Raw genomic sequence first — 17,157 nt, forward strand, 5'->3', positions numbered from 1 at the left:
TGTGTGTGTGTGTGTTTATAGTCTCTGTTTTTACTTAATGTCTTTGAGTGTGCCTTTGTGTGCATGTACATATTGTGCTTACTGAGTTTTAATATTTAGATTCAGATCTGCTCATTGGTAATATAAAATATCAGCAAGGAATATTTGTTTGTGATCAGTCAGGAATTATATCTAAAAAATTTGTCACAGAAAAAAAAATTAGGTATAGGTTAATTTATGAAAATACTGAGATAGGACATTATATGGGGTCAGTAAGATTTTTTTCTAAAGAAATTAATGCATGTATTCTTTTATTCATTAAATTGACCAAAAGTGACAGTAAAGACTTTCACATTGTTAAAAGATTTGTATTTCAAATAAATGCTTTCTTTTTTACATTTTCTATTCATCCTGAAAAATAAATATCACATCTTACACAAAAATATTAAGCAGAAACAACTGTTTTCAACATTAATAATATATAAGAAAAGTTTCTTGAGCACCAAATTAGCAGATTAGAATGATTGCTCACAATTCATCTTTAATATTAGATTTTAAAATATATTCAAATAGAACAATTATTTTAAATTGTTATAATATTTCATAATGTCATTGTAGTTTTGATTAAATAAATGCAGTCTTGGTGAGCATAAGAGACTTTCAAAAACATAAAAATCTTACCAACCCAAAACATTTAAACATTTAGTATATATGTGAGTGTATTTTGTTTAATGAACAGTTTGAGTTTAATACAGTTTTAAATAAATCAAATATAACAGTGAACAAACAAAAAATGCTTTAACGAATAACAATAGTGTAGACCAGTACAATAGTGACCTAATCAATATTTGAGTTAATAGAAACAGTGCATTATTGTGACGGTTTCTAACTGCAGCATGTTTCGCTCAACCAGGGATCAGAATCAGAATCTGTTAATGGTCCGGGCCGTGACAGCGGTCTGGACTCAGCATCACACCAAGACCCTTCAGCAACACTGCCAGGGCGAGGAGGAGCAGAGGCCACCACAGAAGCCATGGAGGGCATCCTTTGCAGGAAACAGGAGATGGAATCACACAACAAAAAAGCAGCCACCAGGTGACACAGGAAGCAGATAAATTATAAAAGGAATGATTGAGAGAACCTAATCAGGATAATTGTGTAAAGGGTGTGTTTTTCTCTCTGTGCGTTTGTAGATCGTGGCAGAATGTATATTGCGTTTTACGTAAAAGCAGTCTGGGCTTCTATAAGGACAACAAGAGTGCCGCGAATGGAATCCCCTACCACGGAGAGGTTCCCATCAGCCTCAGCGAGGCTGTCTGTGAGGTTGCCCACGACTACAAGAAGAGAAAACATGTATTTAAACTTAGGTGAGAAAGAGATGAGGGGAGAAATTAGTAGATTTTAATCAGTATTTATGAAACTGCAAATACACAAGAAAAGAATGAAGTTCTTAGCATGTGACACAATGTTTTTTATTTTTAAAGGCTTGGGGATGGAAAAGAGTTCTTGTTCCAAGCAAAGGATGAGGTAAGTTTTGCAAAGGATGTTTCTAGGTCATTCTCTTATGTTAAGTTTTAGAAAAAGAGCCTCCTGTCATATCGTGACGCAATCATTCACTCCCTCAGGCTGAGATGAGTTCATGGATTCAAATCCTATCATCCCTGTCGTCCACCGAGCGTTCGCCGGGTGCCACACGAGGTCTGAGTCGGGCAATGACCATGCCACCTATGTCTCCCAGCTCGGGTGAGGCAGGAGGCGTGACCATGCGCAACAAAGACGGCAAAGAGAGAGACCGCGAGAAGCGTTTCAGTTTCTTTGGCAAGAAGAAATAAGCACCCAAATACATCACAGATCTCAACAGGGAGCCAAGCAAGAGATGGGAGTTTGTCAACACTCAAAAGAAACTGATCAAGTTAGAAAAGGCAAAGAAAACTCTCATGTCACATTGTGATACATTGTTTTTGCCCTTTCTTTTTTTTCCACACTCATTTTTTTTTAAAATTCATCTCATTTCACACATGGATCTTGTTCAGTCTCACCTCCTTGTTTAAATGCCACTTTTGGCCGGACGGTGAGCTCTGAACTGAGGGAGTCCCTGACCAAGACCAGCTCCCAGATCAAGATCCATCCTGAAAGTTCAGCTCATACCTTTCAATTTGACTGGCTTCCTTTTTAACTTTTTCCCCCCAAAAAAATTTTATATTTGGGTTAGGTGGCATTTCTCTACTGTAATGACCGAGATTGCTATTTTGTCTGTTTCCCCTGATGATTTCCTTTATCTGTCTTAACTTCAACCTCTCACTTTCTTTGTGAAGGACCGCAATCTTTTCTTTTCTTTTTTTTTTTTTTTTGGTATTATACTTATAACTAAAGATTTAATTGTTATTGCTATTATTAATATTGTTTATTTGCTGTTGCATTTTTTAGTCAATTTAAAGTTGAATATTTAAAGAAATTGTAAGTATAGTTGGTATGATCTCATGTTCAGAGAGGTCAAAGCAGAAAGAATCCTTTTGTGCTTGTCTTTTTTCCTTTCATCTACATGCTCTTCTGACAAGATTTTCTTTGCTTTTCATTTTTCTAGATATGACTGTTGAATTTTTTTTTTTCCAAGTAGTTTTTTTTTTTTCAGCTTGAAAGTTAAAGAAAAAGTTAAAAATCCACTATTTATGATGGTTTTATTTTTTATTTTATCTTTATATTCTCTCTTTCATTTCCATTAAGAGATAGAGTATGCGTTCTTATTGTGTGGTTTGTTTCTTTAGCTCATCATGTTCCTTTAACCACTTTATCCTGTTCTCTTCTTAGACCAGAAAAGTGTTTGTTGTGAAGATTGAAATTGAGGTGTGATGCTGTGGTTTGGACTTTGGTTTTACAAAAGCAAACAGACACAACACAAGAATCACTAACATTAAACTTGCCTTTCCAAACAAAGAATTTGAGGACGGGCATTTTTTTTTTTCTTGTTACTTTGAGTTGAATATGTAGTTGACCAAGTTTCCTATCGGAATATATTCTCAGGCGTCAGTTTTACCATTCACACACGGGCGGACACGCGCGCAGGCTCTTCTGTCTCGTAACCCTATACTTTAAATATTTTACAGGGATGAACCTCTATGACGGCTGAAGTTGGGTTAGTGTCAGTGATGCTCTTGAGGTTGATGCTGTATTTTTAGGTGTGTGTGAGTGTATGTGTGTGCTTTCAGGTATATCGGTTGTGAATGTGCTTCAACTCTGAACGAGAAACAAAATTATTGAGGTATTCTTAATATGGACCAAATCGACAATTTTTCACCCTGCTCATGTTAATTGAGAGGATCTGTTCCCTTTATTTGTACATCACAAGTTACTATAAATTATCTTCCTTGGAGGAATGTGACATTTTTACCACATACTTATATAATTGTAGGTTTTATACTTGCGGCCACCAGGAGACTCCCTCCTGTCCCATAAGTTGCATAAACAGAGGCAGAATCAATAGCAACGTAGAAGACAGGATTTCAGACATACTTTTGCAGTTAAATGTATGATGTATTGGTAACAAGTGTACCCACTGTGGCATGAAAACAGTATTTTTGTAGGATAAAGATTTTTCAGCCTCAAATATGATTGTGAGAAAGCTTGCCTTGCTGTGTTAATATTAGCGTGAGTCATACAATGAAGCCCCTTCCTCTGAGGTGTGTGGAGTATTGAGCCATGTCCACTCTTATATAATTAATCTCGCCATTTCCTTTGGAGATGTATTTAAGGGGTCTACACAAAGACACTGTAAACCGAAAGCTGAACTATGGTGTTTTTTTCCTTTTTTTGCTGTGAAGTTTGATGTGAAGGAAAATGATGCAGACTCACTACTGAACCTTGTCCAGTCCACAAGCAGCCTCTTTCCAGTTTTCAGTGATTGGACAATGCCACTGAAACTCATTTTCCACTCCATTCAGTGACATGAACCTGTGACTCACTCAGAGTAAGAAATTAGGAGCTTGGAATCACCGTTATGAAACATTATTTTCTGGATTGATCTAATGTTCTCCATCCTCAAGGATAAAAACACTGCGGTACAATGATTTCTTGTAGACCAGTGCTTTTGTTCACACAGAATACTGTCATTTAGTCTGAGCCTGCACATGCAGTTTGGGACTGTGTGCTGAATTGCTTCCTGAAATAAGCCAATGTGTTGCTTTGGATTAGTCTCTCATTTGTGCTGTTGATTTTTTTCTATTCTTTTGATCAGAGTTACTTTATCTGAAAACTTTCTTTCTTTTCTTTCTCTCACATTTTACACTATCCAGTGTGATTGGTTTTAACCCAGTTTGCTTTGCTAGTTGGCACATAAGAGAATCTAGAAAATTGAGTCTGTTTGTATGCATTCCAAAGGACTGGTGTGGAAAATTGTAGGGGAAATAAAATGTAATTATATTGCAATACACGAATACAGTGAATTCAATGGGAGGAAACTCATCTCTCAGTAAAAGTGAGTGTGGCCTCAAAGTACTAAGCATTAGATTTGATAAAATCTGGGATTTTTTAAGCAGATTTTTTCCCCCTCATCAAATAGTATTATATTTACAACATTTTAATGCATCTTCAAAAAAGAATCCAACCAAAACCATTTAAAATTGGTTCCATTTATTAAAGAATATTGATTCCATTCTTGATTTTAAATCTGAGTTGTTAATATCACTACTATTATCTGTTGTTATTATTGTTATTATTATTATAAAAGTCATTATTAATATTACTATTATTAATACTACTACTGTTGCAACTGCACCTCTTGTAAAACTGCAGCCTATTCCTGCTGAGTTTCTCGTCTGTAATATTAAACCCCGCCACTTGGGGGCAAGTGTGCTGTGGAGCATTTTTCATTACTGATCTAAACAAGAAAAAGACTTGTTTGTTGACTTGTGTATCTACATCTAATATTAGGAATAAAAACATGATTTGAAAAGAAAAAATGTGTGGCATTTTTTCTGATTAAAAAAATCAATAGATTTTTTTTTTTTCTGTGAAACAAAAGTTAAATGTGTCCAGTTATCATAGTTTTAGTGACAATGACATAAATTATAAACCACGTATCAAAAATGTCCAGAGTTTTCATGTTAATAGATTTTTAACAAAAATTACATTTGTACCTGTCTGACAAAGCAATTTGCGTTATACATTTACAGCAAAATCAGAGTACAGGCAGTTTTAGCTTAAAATTAAGAAGAATATAATCAATAATTATTAATTACACAATTATAATTTGAAAAATATTGTTAGTTATTTCAAAATATTGCCTATTTGAAACATATTGTTAGCTGATACTAACTGGCTTGCTAACAAGCTACCTGATGCTAACTTGAGGTAATTTTTAAATTTAAAGTCCAAATATTTTTATTCAACCAACTCGTTAAAATACATCTGATGGAAAACAAAGGATTTGATGTTCAGGACAGAGTAGCTACAGTAATTAAGCCACGCCCCCTGGGGGCGTTTTACCCCACAGACTACGTTTGAAAAAAAAAATGTAATTCTGAAAATATAATTATATTTTTCTTAAATAACACATACTCCCTATCTACAGGCCTTACTATTGTCATATCATACAGTTGCAATCAAAATTATTCACCCCCTCAGAGACTGCAGTACTTTACAAATACAAGCTTTTCTGAAGATCCAGCATTTTATAAAAATTGCATCTATAACAGTTTACTGGCATATTAAAAGTGATAATGTGTATATATAATGTAATATTTTGAGTTATAGGATTTTTTTATAACACAGCTATGCCATAATTATCCAACCCTTATTCAACATTGCTGTTTTTAAGTCACTTTTGTTTGTATGGTGCGGAACAAAATTGTCTTAAAACACAATTAAGCCTTTAGAAGCTCTATTAAAAAACTAGCTTGAATTTGCTTGAGCTGTTGCACATACATAAATTTAGCCCATATATGTGCTGACGTGAGTAGCAATTATGCAAATTCAACAGAGCTCTCTCAAAAGCTGTAGACACAGACAGGGCATACGCATAGGCATTCTAGGCACGTGCCTATGTTCGCTCATCCAGGGGGGCCCAAACACAGTGAAGAGATATATAATATTTTTGTTATACTATGGGCTATCTACAAAAGTAAAAGAACCAAAACCCAAGAAGACATCGAGCAAATAAATATAACAAACGATAGGGTAAAAAATGACAAACTATTTCCATGTCTTCCAGCTTTATGTAGGCTACGGAAATCATGCTTTCTTTCTCCCAGTCTCTCTCACAGACGCACACACAGTACAGACACGCACACACGTGAAGACGTGAACAGAAACTTGTCATCAGCGCTGCCCCGCGAATTTATCAATAAAATAGTTTCGCAGCTGAAAAGCTACATAATGCTAGTATTCACACGCGCTTAATCTCTCTCTCCCTCTCTCTCTTTCGCTCTCTCTCTCTCACTCTCTAATAACCGCATGAGACTGCATTAATAACTGCATTAGCCTGCATATCAATGGCTCAAGCCTACGTTATTAGCTCTAAAATTACGTTTTGGAATTTGCAACGGAAGGTTTGGAATGAGGTGCGTAAAAAATTAGTTCAACACACAAGAGATTTCAGGACGGAAACATGTCAAATGTCTTGAAACAAATCATCTGAACAATGTCTTGATGTGTGGTTGTGACTCCAGGCCGTTAAAATTATTAGAGAAATAATGCACTCCCGAAGTGGTTATTATGTGGCCACGTCGCCGCGCCTATATGGAACGGTCTTTCGCAGTTCTCAAACAAATTAAGAACTACATTCGATTTTTATTGACTGAACGTAAGCGCTCATTGCGATAGAAAACACTGTATCGGTTTCCACTGATTAAGAAATATTTTTGTTTGCTTGGGTGGTAATATTAGGCCTAACATATTAATAGGGAAGGGGGGCCCAAAAGTTTGTTTTGCCTATGTCACGAAAAGAGGTAAATCCGGCCCTGGCTATAGAAGAAATAGTTTTATCACATTAGAAATTCTAAGGCTACATGAAGATTTCCAAGACATTAAAAGTTCCTAGAGACACAGCAGGCAGCTTTATTCCTTAGCTTAAAATGTGTTGTAGCAGAAAACCTTTGAGTGTGTTGAAGAAAAAGCACAATATCATAATAAATTTGATCAGATCAACTGAGAAAAATCTGCAATGTACAGCCAAAGACTTGCAAGATGACCCGATGAAAGAAGGACAAAAATTTTAATGCAGAGTATAAGAACACTAGACAAGTATGGCCTCCATGTTGGGGCATCTTGCCGAATGCCACTCTTGACCAAGAAGGGCATAAAAGGATGACTTGAACATGTTAAAATTCATTTGGGTAGACCTGTGGAGTTCTGGAAGAATGTTTAATGGAGCGATGTGAACAAACTGGAGCTTTTGGACCCATGGATTAGCGGTATGTCTGGTGCAAAAAAGGCGAAGTTTATAAACAGAAAAACACCATCTCCATGGTCAAACGTGGAGGTGGACGAGTCCTGTTATGGGGGTGTTTTACTGTTGCAGGAAGTGGAAATCATGACTATATGAAGGATTTCATGGATTCTTTGAAGTATAAGGCCATTTTGGCAAGAACTGTGATGCCTTTGGTGCAAAGACGGAAGCTGATGATCAATGGACTTTCCTGCAGGACAGCCATCCCAAAGTATACATCCAAATCTACTTATGCTTGATTCAGGGATCAGTCATAGGATGTACCTGAGTGGCTTGTTCAGTCTCCAGATTTAACTCTCATTGAAAATATTTGGTTGAATTTGAAGAAAGCAGTGGCAATGTGAAAACCAAAGATTATCAGTGATCTGAAAGCTTTTTCCAGCGAGAAATGAGCCAAGACTGCAGTAGAGAGTTGACAGAAGCTTCTAAGCACTTATAGGCAGCGTTTATTGGTGGTTTTAAAGAATAAAATATTCTGCACAAAATTTGACTTTTGGGGGTTGAATAATTTTGAACATGAATGTTTAGAGCCAATTTGATTTTTTTCCACTATTCATCAACTAAATGTGTATTAAGAAACTTTCTCTAATAGTTCACTGATGGCTTTGTTGAATTGTTTTCATAAAATTGTGTTCTCTGCAACAAAATGCCTTGCAGGTCAAGGGGGTTGAATAATTTTGATTGCAACTGTATAACTGTGATGTTCTACAAAACAACAAGCTTTACAACACTTTTTTTTCTTTCTGCTGAAAATTAGATTTAGATTCACTTACTGTGAAATCCTCAGGTACATCACCAGTGTTAGCTTCATGGTGAATACGTCTACCTCACTCTTGTCAATGTAGTCCATAGTTACAACAAAAATGTATCTTGACTTGACTTGGTTATTTTGGGAAAAACTATAGGAGGCGTTTTACACCAAGGGGGCGTTTTCCCCCACTCTACCCTAAACATAAGATTAATATTTATGTATTTCAAAAGCTTCTGACAGTCAAAGATCATTGTTCATTATTTGGGTATAACTATGCTTAGTCTTGCCTTTTTAAACATTTTCTGTTCCCATACGTGTCTAAGTACAAAGCAGACCTCGTTCTCAGACTTGCTCTCCCAGCTAAGTCTTTGACAGGTCATGAACTTTGACCTTAACCCATCCACATTTATGAAGTTTACCATCTTAACAAGAATCAGCTTGCCTCAAATGCAAATGTCTCCTCCTCCCTCCTGTTCCTCCACTAGACACAACAGTATCTGACTTAAGATTCTTGTGCTTACAGAGCTGTTGTAGCTGAATTTTATTTATTTTCTACAAAAGATTAAATATTTATGACAAATCACTGTAACAGATGATAGGTTAAGAATGAGATACATTTTCATGATCTTGACCACATCTGCACCATGCAGAGAACAAGTTGTTCTGACTCTGGCCTTGAAACTCAACCAGAAAGCTTTCAACTGCCAACAGACCTCCAAACAAGGCCTGCATGAAGTGCCCCTGTAGGCCTCTCAACAGGTCCCTTTATACTCTGTTATATACTTGCTCAGTATTCAAATCCCTCGTTTAGCGAAGTAATAAACGGACTAACAGTCGTTCCTCCTCCTGTGCTTATTATGTTTTAAACTTTGAGGCCTGATGAGTGTCATCTATCAAGTCTATCAAGTGTTCAGAATTGCTTGGCAACGCAGCACCAATATGCTAAGGCCGATTTAAAAGCGCGACGGCGGCCTCCCCTCCAGCCCTCCCGGGCCCCCGCTTTGTGTTAAGTCACAATGGCGCGTTACCCAGCGACCGTTAAAACCGCCCGAGTGCGGCGCGAGGGGCTGGGCCCTCACTAAAGTGTCACCGATGCTTTTAAACTGTTGCCAAACTTGTCTTTGAGCCCCCAACGGACTGGTATAAGATGTAAAGAATATCGTTACTGGATCACAAAATGTAACACTGGATCTTCGCAACGGAATTATTGTAAGTAAATTCACTTAATTTTCGCAAAATAGGTGTTTGTTCTTAGTGCGCTGAATTTGACCAGGCGATGTGGAATTATAGCTTATTAAGTGGAAAATGTTGCCATGGTATTAAAAAGAAAAGTTCGACTTGTCACTGTGCATGTTTTTAGATTAAACAGACCTTTTTGACTGTGTGGCAGATGTCGTTCATTCATGTGAATTTGAGCTGTTTGTTTGCGCAATAGTTTCGAGGAAAGGCGTGAATGCCCGGTTGATTTGTTATCACGGCTGTGAGAACTTGTCGATAACATTCACAAAGTGGAAATTCTGGTGCGTGTGTCTTTCTTGTAAATCGGCTGCAGATAAGTGTATTGAAATGCGATTTGAGTGCTGATAAACCGATGCGCATATTTCATTTGAAAGTGGAGTGAATGGCTGCTCCGTGTTCAGAGGGAGCGCTGAAGCGAGCGGAGCTGAGCAGAATGTCGACTTGTCGAGTCAGACTCAGCATACTGCAGTGAGCGTGAACGAACGCACTCAGCTCCACCCGGAAAAGCTTGCATGAGTTTGAGCATTGCTGTAATCGAGTAAGAACCTGACCTGGAAAAAACATAAACAGGTGATTGGCTTTTAAAGCATGATTAATATAGTATTCATGGATTCGCTATTTATGTAACAAAAGTTAATTATTTTATTCATCTATGTATTTATGGTGCCATGATCAGAAATTAATTTTCTTGTGATCTCAACATTTAAGTTGTTTTCTCAAGATATCATTTTTTAGTTGAAGTTTTTATTAGTATTATTATTATTTGTTCTGGAAGCCAGTTCTTTATGCTTATATGAATACATGTAATATATTGCTGCATTGTTGGGCATTCTTGTGTAGCTCACTCAAGCTGAAATTGCTGTATGTCCGTCAGTAATAGACCTCTTCCGAATAATTGTCTGACACTTTGAGAAGAAGGCAACGAATCTATCACGATAGACATGACTAGTTTCATTGCATTGATATTTGACAGATGCCAGTTAAATGGTTTGCAGCTAACCACAGAAATGGCGAGCAGTGTGCAGTGTCTCTGCACATGTGAACCAAGGACTTTTGAACTTATTTTGCCTTTTGACTGCTGAATTTGCACATAACTTAGTTTGCTTCATGGGGGTAGATGCATTCTAGTCAAATTAGCCAATTAGCTCCACTGGCAAGTCCCTACAGTCCTGAGGTATGCTATCACTCACTGACTCCACTCACAGCTTCAGAAAGAGGTTCCTAAGACTATCTGAAGTATAATGCGTTGCTGGGAATGGCATGCATTGTGTTTCTGCTCTTATGTGCATGTGTGTGTTTCTATAGAAGAGTTCTGGAATCAGGTCTGCTCTACACAATGCACATCACATCTGGAGTGGATTTGGAGAACAGAACAGAAAGATGGATAATAGCTGGCTCTACTTCCCAATCAAAGCTACACACACACACACACACACACAACATTATGACTCCAGATTGTTCTGCAGGCAAATATGTGTGCTGCTGAGGGCTGAAGGCTTGTCGTTCATAAGAGCAGATAAGGTCACAAGGGTAGATAAGAAGATAGACAAAGCAAGAAAATGAAAAGAGTTCAGATATCAGACTGAGAGGAAGTGACAAAGCAAAGATTATTTAGCTTCACTCTGGTCTCTATATGTTGAGCAGAACCATCAAACATTGTTTTATTTAGTATGGAATGAAAAAAAGAAAGAGGCCATTTTAGACTGATTTAGACATGTTAAGTCAAGCCATTGAATGCGTTAATATAATGAAAATATTCTAAACGTGAATGGCAGAATCCATGGTCTGATTATCAGAATTATCAGAGCGATTAATAGAATTGCACTATAATCATAGTTGAAGAAAAATATCAGATATTACAAATGGAAGTTAGAAAATAAGATTGTGGTGAAGACATTTAGTTTGGTCTGGAGTCTCTGAACCCACACTAGAGGAATTCCCCCATGTGAATCAACAGTGGAACACAGAAAGCTGTGAAAGAAAAATGAGGAGATGAGGAAGTGACTGCAAGTGGATAGTTTGGTGTGTTTCATAAGTCCTGTCTGTCCAGTCTCCTGTGAGTGTACTAAACCCAGCATCTGAGTTAAATTTGGAAAATTGAACTGTTTTTGTCCAATGTGTAATGTTAATTACTGCATAATTCTAGAATATGCTTAAGTCATCTTTTGCCGCTATGTCATGTGCACAAACTGTGCGACGTAAATTTCCATTGGACATCCTGTTATTGTCAATGTGTGAGCACACTAAGAGCAGAACTTCTTTTTGTTACAGAGACAGGTCAATTATTATGAGCTATTAATAGGATGCAGTATGCAGGAACAGTATTCACTGACTGCATAAGTCACCGGATTGTGTTTAGGAGTTTGAAAGAACAAATGGAATCTCCATAGAAATATATTGAAAAGAACAAGGCTAAGATCCTCCTAAAGGCAGGCAGACAAGCAAGCACTTGGTCAGCTATTGTTAGAGCTAAATGCGCGAATTTGTGTCAATCAAAAAAAAGTATTGTCTACTTTTTAAAAAGTTGAATATGTACTAATAAATATGATCTGTAAAAGAGTGCAATGCCATTAAGACCTTGTAGTGTTTACTCAAAATGTCAACAGTGGAGCTTCCAGTGACTTCTCTTTGGTGACATATGCAGGACTTCTCCAATTATTTATTCCACTTAAACCAATCCCTGCTATCTCACGTTCATCTGCCTCCACTTTTGAGTGCATTGCCCGCATCCCAAAATCCAATCAACAACCAATAAGAACCAAGTCCCCGCCCAACATTTTTTTATTTGGCTATAGTCCGTTACACTTGGATGTACGTCACAGTATGGAATAAACAAGCTGTTGCTATTTGCGTTTTATCACATTTTTCAATTCAATTCCTAAAAAAGGATTGAAAATGCATCTCTGTTTTCATATGTTATGACAAATTATGTTTCATTAACAAGGTTCCGGAGGAGCACGATCAGATAATCAATCAGTCTGGCCCAGCTGGAGCTCGTCAGCTAATCACCTTAAAGGGGTCATATGATGCGATTTCAAGTTTTCCTTTCTCTTTGGAGTGTTACAAGATGTTCGTGAATAGATAAGATCCCTAAAGTTGCAAAGACTAAAGTCTCAAACCCAAAGAGATATTCTTTATAAAAGTTAAAGGGTTAGTTCACCCAAAAATGAAAATTCTGTCATTAATTACTCACCCTCGTGTTGTTCCAAACCTTGTAAGGCCTTCGTTCATCTTCGGAACACAATTTAAGATATTTTTGATGAAATCTGAGGGCTCTCTGACCCTCCCATAGACAGTAAGGTAACTACCACATTCAAGGTCCAGAAAAGTACCAAGATGAAGGACAAAGTAGTCCGTATGACATCAGTGGTTCAACTGTAAAGTTACGAAGCTACGATAATACTTTTGTGCAAAGAAAACAAAAATAATGACTTTATTCCACATTTTCGTCTCTACTGCGTCACTTGTGGATGCGCGTTCACGACAATACCATGACGTGAGTTTTAATTTTTAGGTGAACTAACCCTTTAAGACTCGTCCACGCCCTCCTAAAGCGCCTCGTTCAAACACGCCCCCATGTCTACGTCACTGTGTGGGAAGATTTGCATAACGCCGCCCAAATGTATATGCAAAGAAAGAAGGTGTAACTTTCATTCTCGCTGTAGTATTGTTGCCGCCGCTGCCATATCGTGGAGACGCTGTGTGTTTCGTTGTGAAAGCGAAACTACTTTGGTCTTTCAAAAGAGGACACAACTAGAAATCAGTGGTTAAGTTGTATTTACAACACTGTTCCAGAACACTTCAACCCAAATATTCCGATGTGTCCAAGGACTGTTTCCTGGGAGAGCAGCCTACAATGCTGGTGTTCCGGTGAATTCAGTTCCCCTGTTTCCCCTTCGGCGCGCATGCTGACCACAGTCTATGATGCTGACAAATAATGCTGACTCACAGCATGTAAGTACGCTTTCATATTTAAAGGATTTGCCACTGATGATTTAAACGTGAGTTTTGAGCAGTGTAGAGTAGCGCTTGTTGTTTGTCATTTCTCCGATCACAAATGCAGACATGGTTTTGGTTTTATGTTTACGCGGCGTGATGCAACGCAAGGCCAGATGGCAGACAGCGTGTATGGCGTTGTGTGGGTGAGCGGTTTGCTGATGTCAACGTTGTGGATCGAGTGGCCCATGGTGGCCGTGGGGTTATGGTATGGGCAGGTGTATGTTATGGACAACGAACACAGGTGCATTTTATTGATGGCATTTTGAATGCACAGAGATACCGTGACGAGATCCTGAGGCCCATTGTTGTGCCATTCATACAAGACCATCATCTCATGTTGCAAATGGTGGTCACACCAGATACTGACTGGTTTTCGGACTGGTTTCTCCCCCCCCCAATACAGTAAAACTGGCCTTTTATTGTGGCCAGCCTAAGGCACACCTGTGCAATAATCATGCTGTCTAATCAGCATCTTGATACGCCACACCTGTGAGGTGGATGGATTATCTCGGCAAAGGAGAAGTGCTCACTAACACAGATTTAGACAGATTTGTGAACAATATTTGAGAGAAATAGGCCTTTTGTGTACATAGAAAAAGTCTTAGATCTTTGAGTTCAGCTCATGACAAATGGGGGCAAAAACCAAAGTGTTGCGTTTATAATTTTGTTCAGTGTATTTCATCCCATTCTTGGGATGGGGGGGAAGTTCTCTGGGTTCGGGCTCTATCCCGAGCTCGGAGCCCTCCCTCTGGACAGCACCCCAAATATGCTACTGATTGCTCAATCATATTATATGTTAGTGCGAACTCGTGAAACAGTTATCTGTGTTTTTTGAGTATGTGCGATTTGTATGAGAGATTGGAGGTTTGGATAGGGAGACATTCACATAGTAATGGTCTATGCCAGTGTGGAGGGTGTGATAACCTCAGATTATGAGTCACCAAGAGCGTGTGCTGACAGCGGCGCGTGTGTGTGATGCGCTACAGACTCCCTCCGCTGTCCTGCTGGAGTCTTCAGTAAACACGGAAGAAGCGGGACAACACAGCGATAAACGCCAAATAATGGCCTGGATAGTAATTGTAGATGTCAACGGCGATCCAGATCCATGGAGTCCAGTCCTGTGCGCTCGGTTTCAGCAGTGATGTGAGGTGGGTTTATTTCTACTGGATCAGCAAATACTCTCTGTATAGGCAGGCATGCGGTATCAAGTGTTAGGGTTGTTTTTTATACTTCTGTCAGTTCTGCAGGTTTTCGTGTGGAAAGAAGTATATATGGCCGAGCATAATTGGTATTGAATCATTTTGACCTGAAAGACCTGCGCATAGATGCATTTAGGATAGGAGTTTGATCGGACTGGCATCTCAAAGGTAGGCGTAATATAACATTTTCGTGTGGAGTTTAAATAAGTTCAGTAATATGTAGGAGGGTTTTCACGGAGTTACGCGTATTTTTTCTCTTCAGATCTGTTATATTTTTGTAATGCAAATATGATCGTTTAAAACATGATAACTCTGATAAGCTCTTTTAAACATAGTAAGTGTCCGCCAGTGCTAATGTAATATGGGGTGTTGTGTTGCTCGTGTGGCCAAATGAGCGCAGGGTGGTGCGCGCAAACTGCCATGACACTGGGCTGCTGCCATGTGAGATGTACGGACTACGCAGTCACACGACTCTGCTTCAGTCACAAAAGTATCGTCTCCTTGTTTAAAAGATGAATGTGTATCTGTAAATGCGTATAATGACGTTAAAAACGTTCCGGGGTGGTATGTTGTATAGTTTTGGAGCTTGTAAGTAAATTGAAAGGGTACACACACGCACACAGCTATAAACAAAGGTAATGACAGGTTGACCACTGCCTCCACAACAGCTGTATTTTATTTCATTTCCTGAGCTTGATTTTTTTTTTTAGTTCGAGATGGCAAAAGAATTGCAATTCAAACTTTTGTATTAAGTGCAGTGGAATTAAAATTAATTGAAACTATTATTGTTGCAAGTATAATTTTAATCTAGAAAAATAAAGTTTGTCAAGACCAATTTTGAACGTTTTCATGACAAAAGCCTTTTGAAAGTTTCAAAAAGTTTTGAAATGTCTTTGGAGTTTGAATTTAAAATTGAAGTTTGGCTAATGAGCTTTGCGATCCGAGAAGTAGAAACAACAGAAACTTTTTTGATTAGAATTACACTCTAAAAAATGCTGGGTTAAATACAACACAGTGCTGGGTAAAATAGGGACAAACCCTGCAATTGGGTTGTTTTGACCCAGCGGTTGGTTACTACCCAGAAGGTTGGGTTAAACATTTAACCCAACCGCTGGGTCAAAACAACCCAATTGCTGGGTTTGTCCCTATTTTACCCACTGGGTTGTATTTAACCCAGCATTTTTTAGAGTGTATATTGAAAAAGTAAGTGTTTGTTTATTTTGTTTGTTTTTAGTTGTTTAATATTTGCTTTAAATCTATAGAAGATGGGATGACATCATTGGCATACCATTAAGGAAACATAAAAGAAGCGTAACGGTAATCACTTGTGACCTGTAAGCTAACCATATAATGGCTCTTTTGTTATCCCTTTCATAATTTTATCTGCGATCCCATAGAAGTGCTTGTGTAGTTCCATGAAATGAATGAAAATTGTAAAAAACTTATAAAACAGCTATTTTTGGATATCAGACTCTATAATTATAGCACATTCAGTGCTGATTCTTCTGTCTGATTATAAAAATTTGTTAGTCTCTGAGATCTGGACAAAGATCATACTGCTGGTGTTTTGATGGTTGACTGTCAGGTTTGACAGTAACTCTCTCTGTTAAACAAACCAAAAGCTGCTGTGTTTTTGTGTCAGTTTGTTCTCTGCATTGTCTACCAAACAGAGCAGTCTGTTGAGGGCTTGTCTGAGCACAGCACCCCATTTAAGCTTTCCAGCAACATTGTTCACTTCTGCTCTGAAACTGATAAATAACCTCAGGCATTCAGAGGAGCGGCATAGTTAATTTCCACATTGTGAAATACTTTAAAGGTGGCATATCATGAAAATCTGACTTTTCCAGGTTTTAAGTGCTATAATCAGGTCCCCGGTGCATCTACCAACCAAGGAAATGTGAAAAAGATTAACCCAATCACTTTGTTTAGGTAAGCCTTTTTCTGCAAGCCTCTGAGAAAACGAGCGCGTCTGATTTCGCTCCCTTGGTGACGTGGCAAAGGGATCTCATTATGATATTACCGCCCCTTAATCTGTAAGTTTCCACCCACGGCGCTGTCATTTTGATTTCGCAAGCCACAACGGTGTATCAGCTCTAATGCCATGGCGAAAGTTTGAGCAAAACATGCTAACTGTTCTGTCTTTGGCTGCACAGATGAGCACAAAACACTATTTAGAGTCCCAGCCTCAGAGGAGACAACAGAGCAGTGGATTTATTGATTTATTTAGGCTACTGTATATTGCTGCTGCCACACAGATCTAAAATAAACAAGCGATTTATTTCCCAGCTGTTTACCTTCACAGACATAACCGACTGTTTTTGTAACTCGTGTGTTTTTAACGTAAACTTGTGTGTGAATGAGAACTTAGTTTAGTACTCACATGCTGTGTGGTGGCCGCTTTCTGTCCGTGTGCTTCGGATGTGTGCACTCAGAAAACCGTATATCTGAAGTTTAAACTCATATGGTTTAAAACGCATGATGATAGCGCGATAAACATGATAATCAGAACCAAAGCAGATGTTTTTAGCAGGTCCGAGCTGTAAAGGTGC

General features: G+C 38.2%; 2 protein-coding genes across 5 annotated transcripts in view; both read left to right on the forward strand.

Moving 5' to 3' along the window:
• The window catches only part of LOC107661190 (spectrin beta chain, non-erythrocytic 1-like), a 78,673-nt gene extending 76,508 nt beyond the window's left edge, over positions 1-2,165 (forward strand). The window contains exons 40-43 of the mRNA XM_016450665.1: positions 893-1,074; positions 1,173-1,346; positions 1,464-1,506; positions 1,605-2,165. Coding sequence (XP_016306151.1) covers positions 893-1,074; positions 1,173-1,346; positions 1,464-1,506; positions 1,605-1,811 — 606 coding nt within the window. The 3' untranslated portion in view covers positions 1,812-2,165. The remainder of the gene's footprint in view (positions 1-892; positions 1,075-1,172; positions 1,347-1,463; positions 1,507-1,604) is intronic.
• A 7,164-nt stretch (positions 2,166-9,329) lies between these two features.
• LOC107661192 (cdc42 effector protein 2-like) overlaps positions 9,330-17,157 on the forward strand; it is a 15,681-nt gene continuing 7,853 nt past the window's right edge. The window contains exons 1-2 of one of the 4 annotated variants that reach the window (XM_016450667.1): positions 14,343-14,557; positions 14,649-14,776. The gene's annotated coding sequence lies outside the window, so the exon portion shown is untranslated. Of the gene's footprint in view, positions 9,381-14,342; positions 14,558-14,648; positions 14,777-17,157 lie in introns of those variants that run through there. The other 3 variants (XM_016450668.1, XM_016450670.1, XM_016450666.1) reach the window with 3 other exon arrangements.

This window comes from Sinocyclocheilus anshuiensis, unplaced genomic scaffold (genome assembly GCF_001515605.1).
Source record: "Sinocyclocheilus anshuiensis isolate Anshui unplaced genomic scaffold, SAMN03320099.WGS_v1.1 scaffold1365, whole genome shotgun sequence".
Lineage (NCBI taxonomy): Eukaryota > Metazoa > Chordata > Actinopteri > Cypriniformes > Cyprinidae > Sinocyclocheilus > Sinocyclocheilus anshuiensis.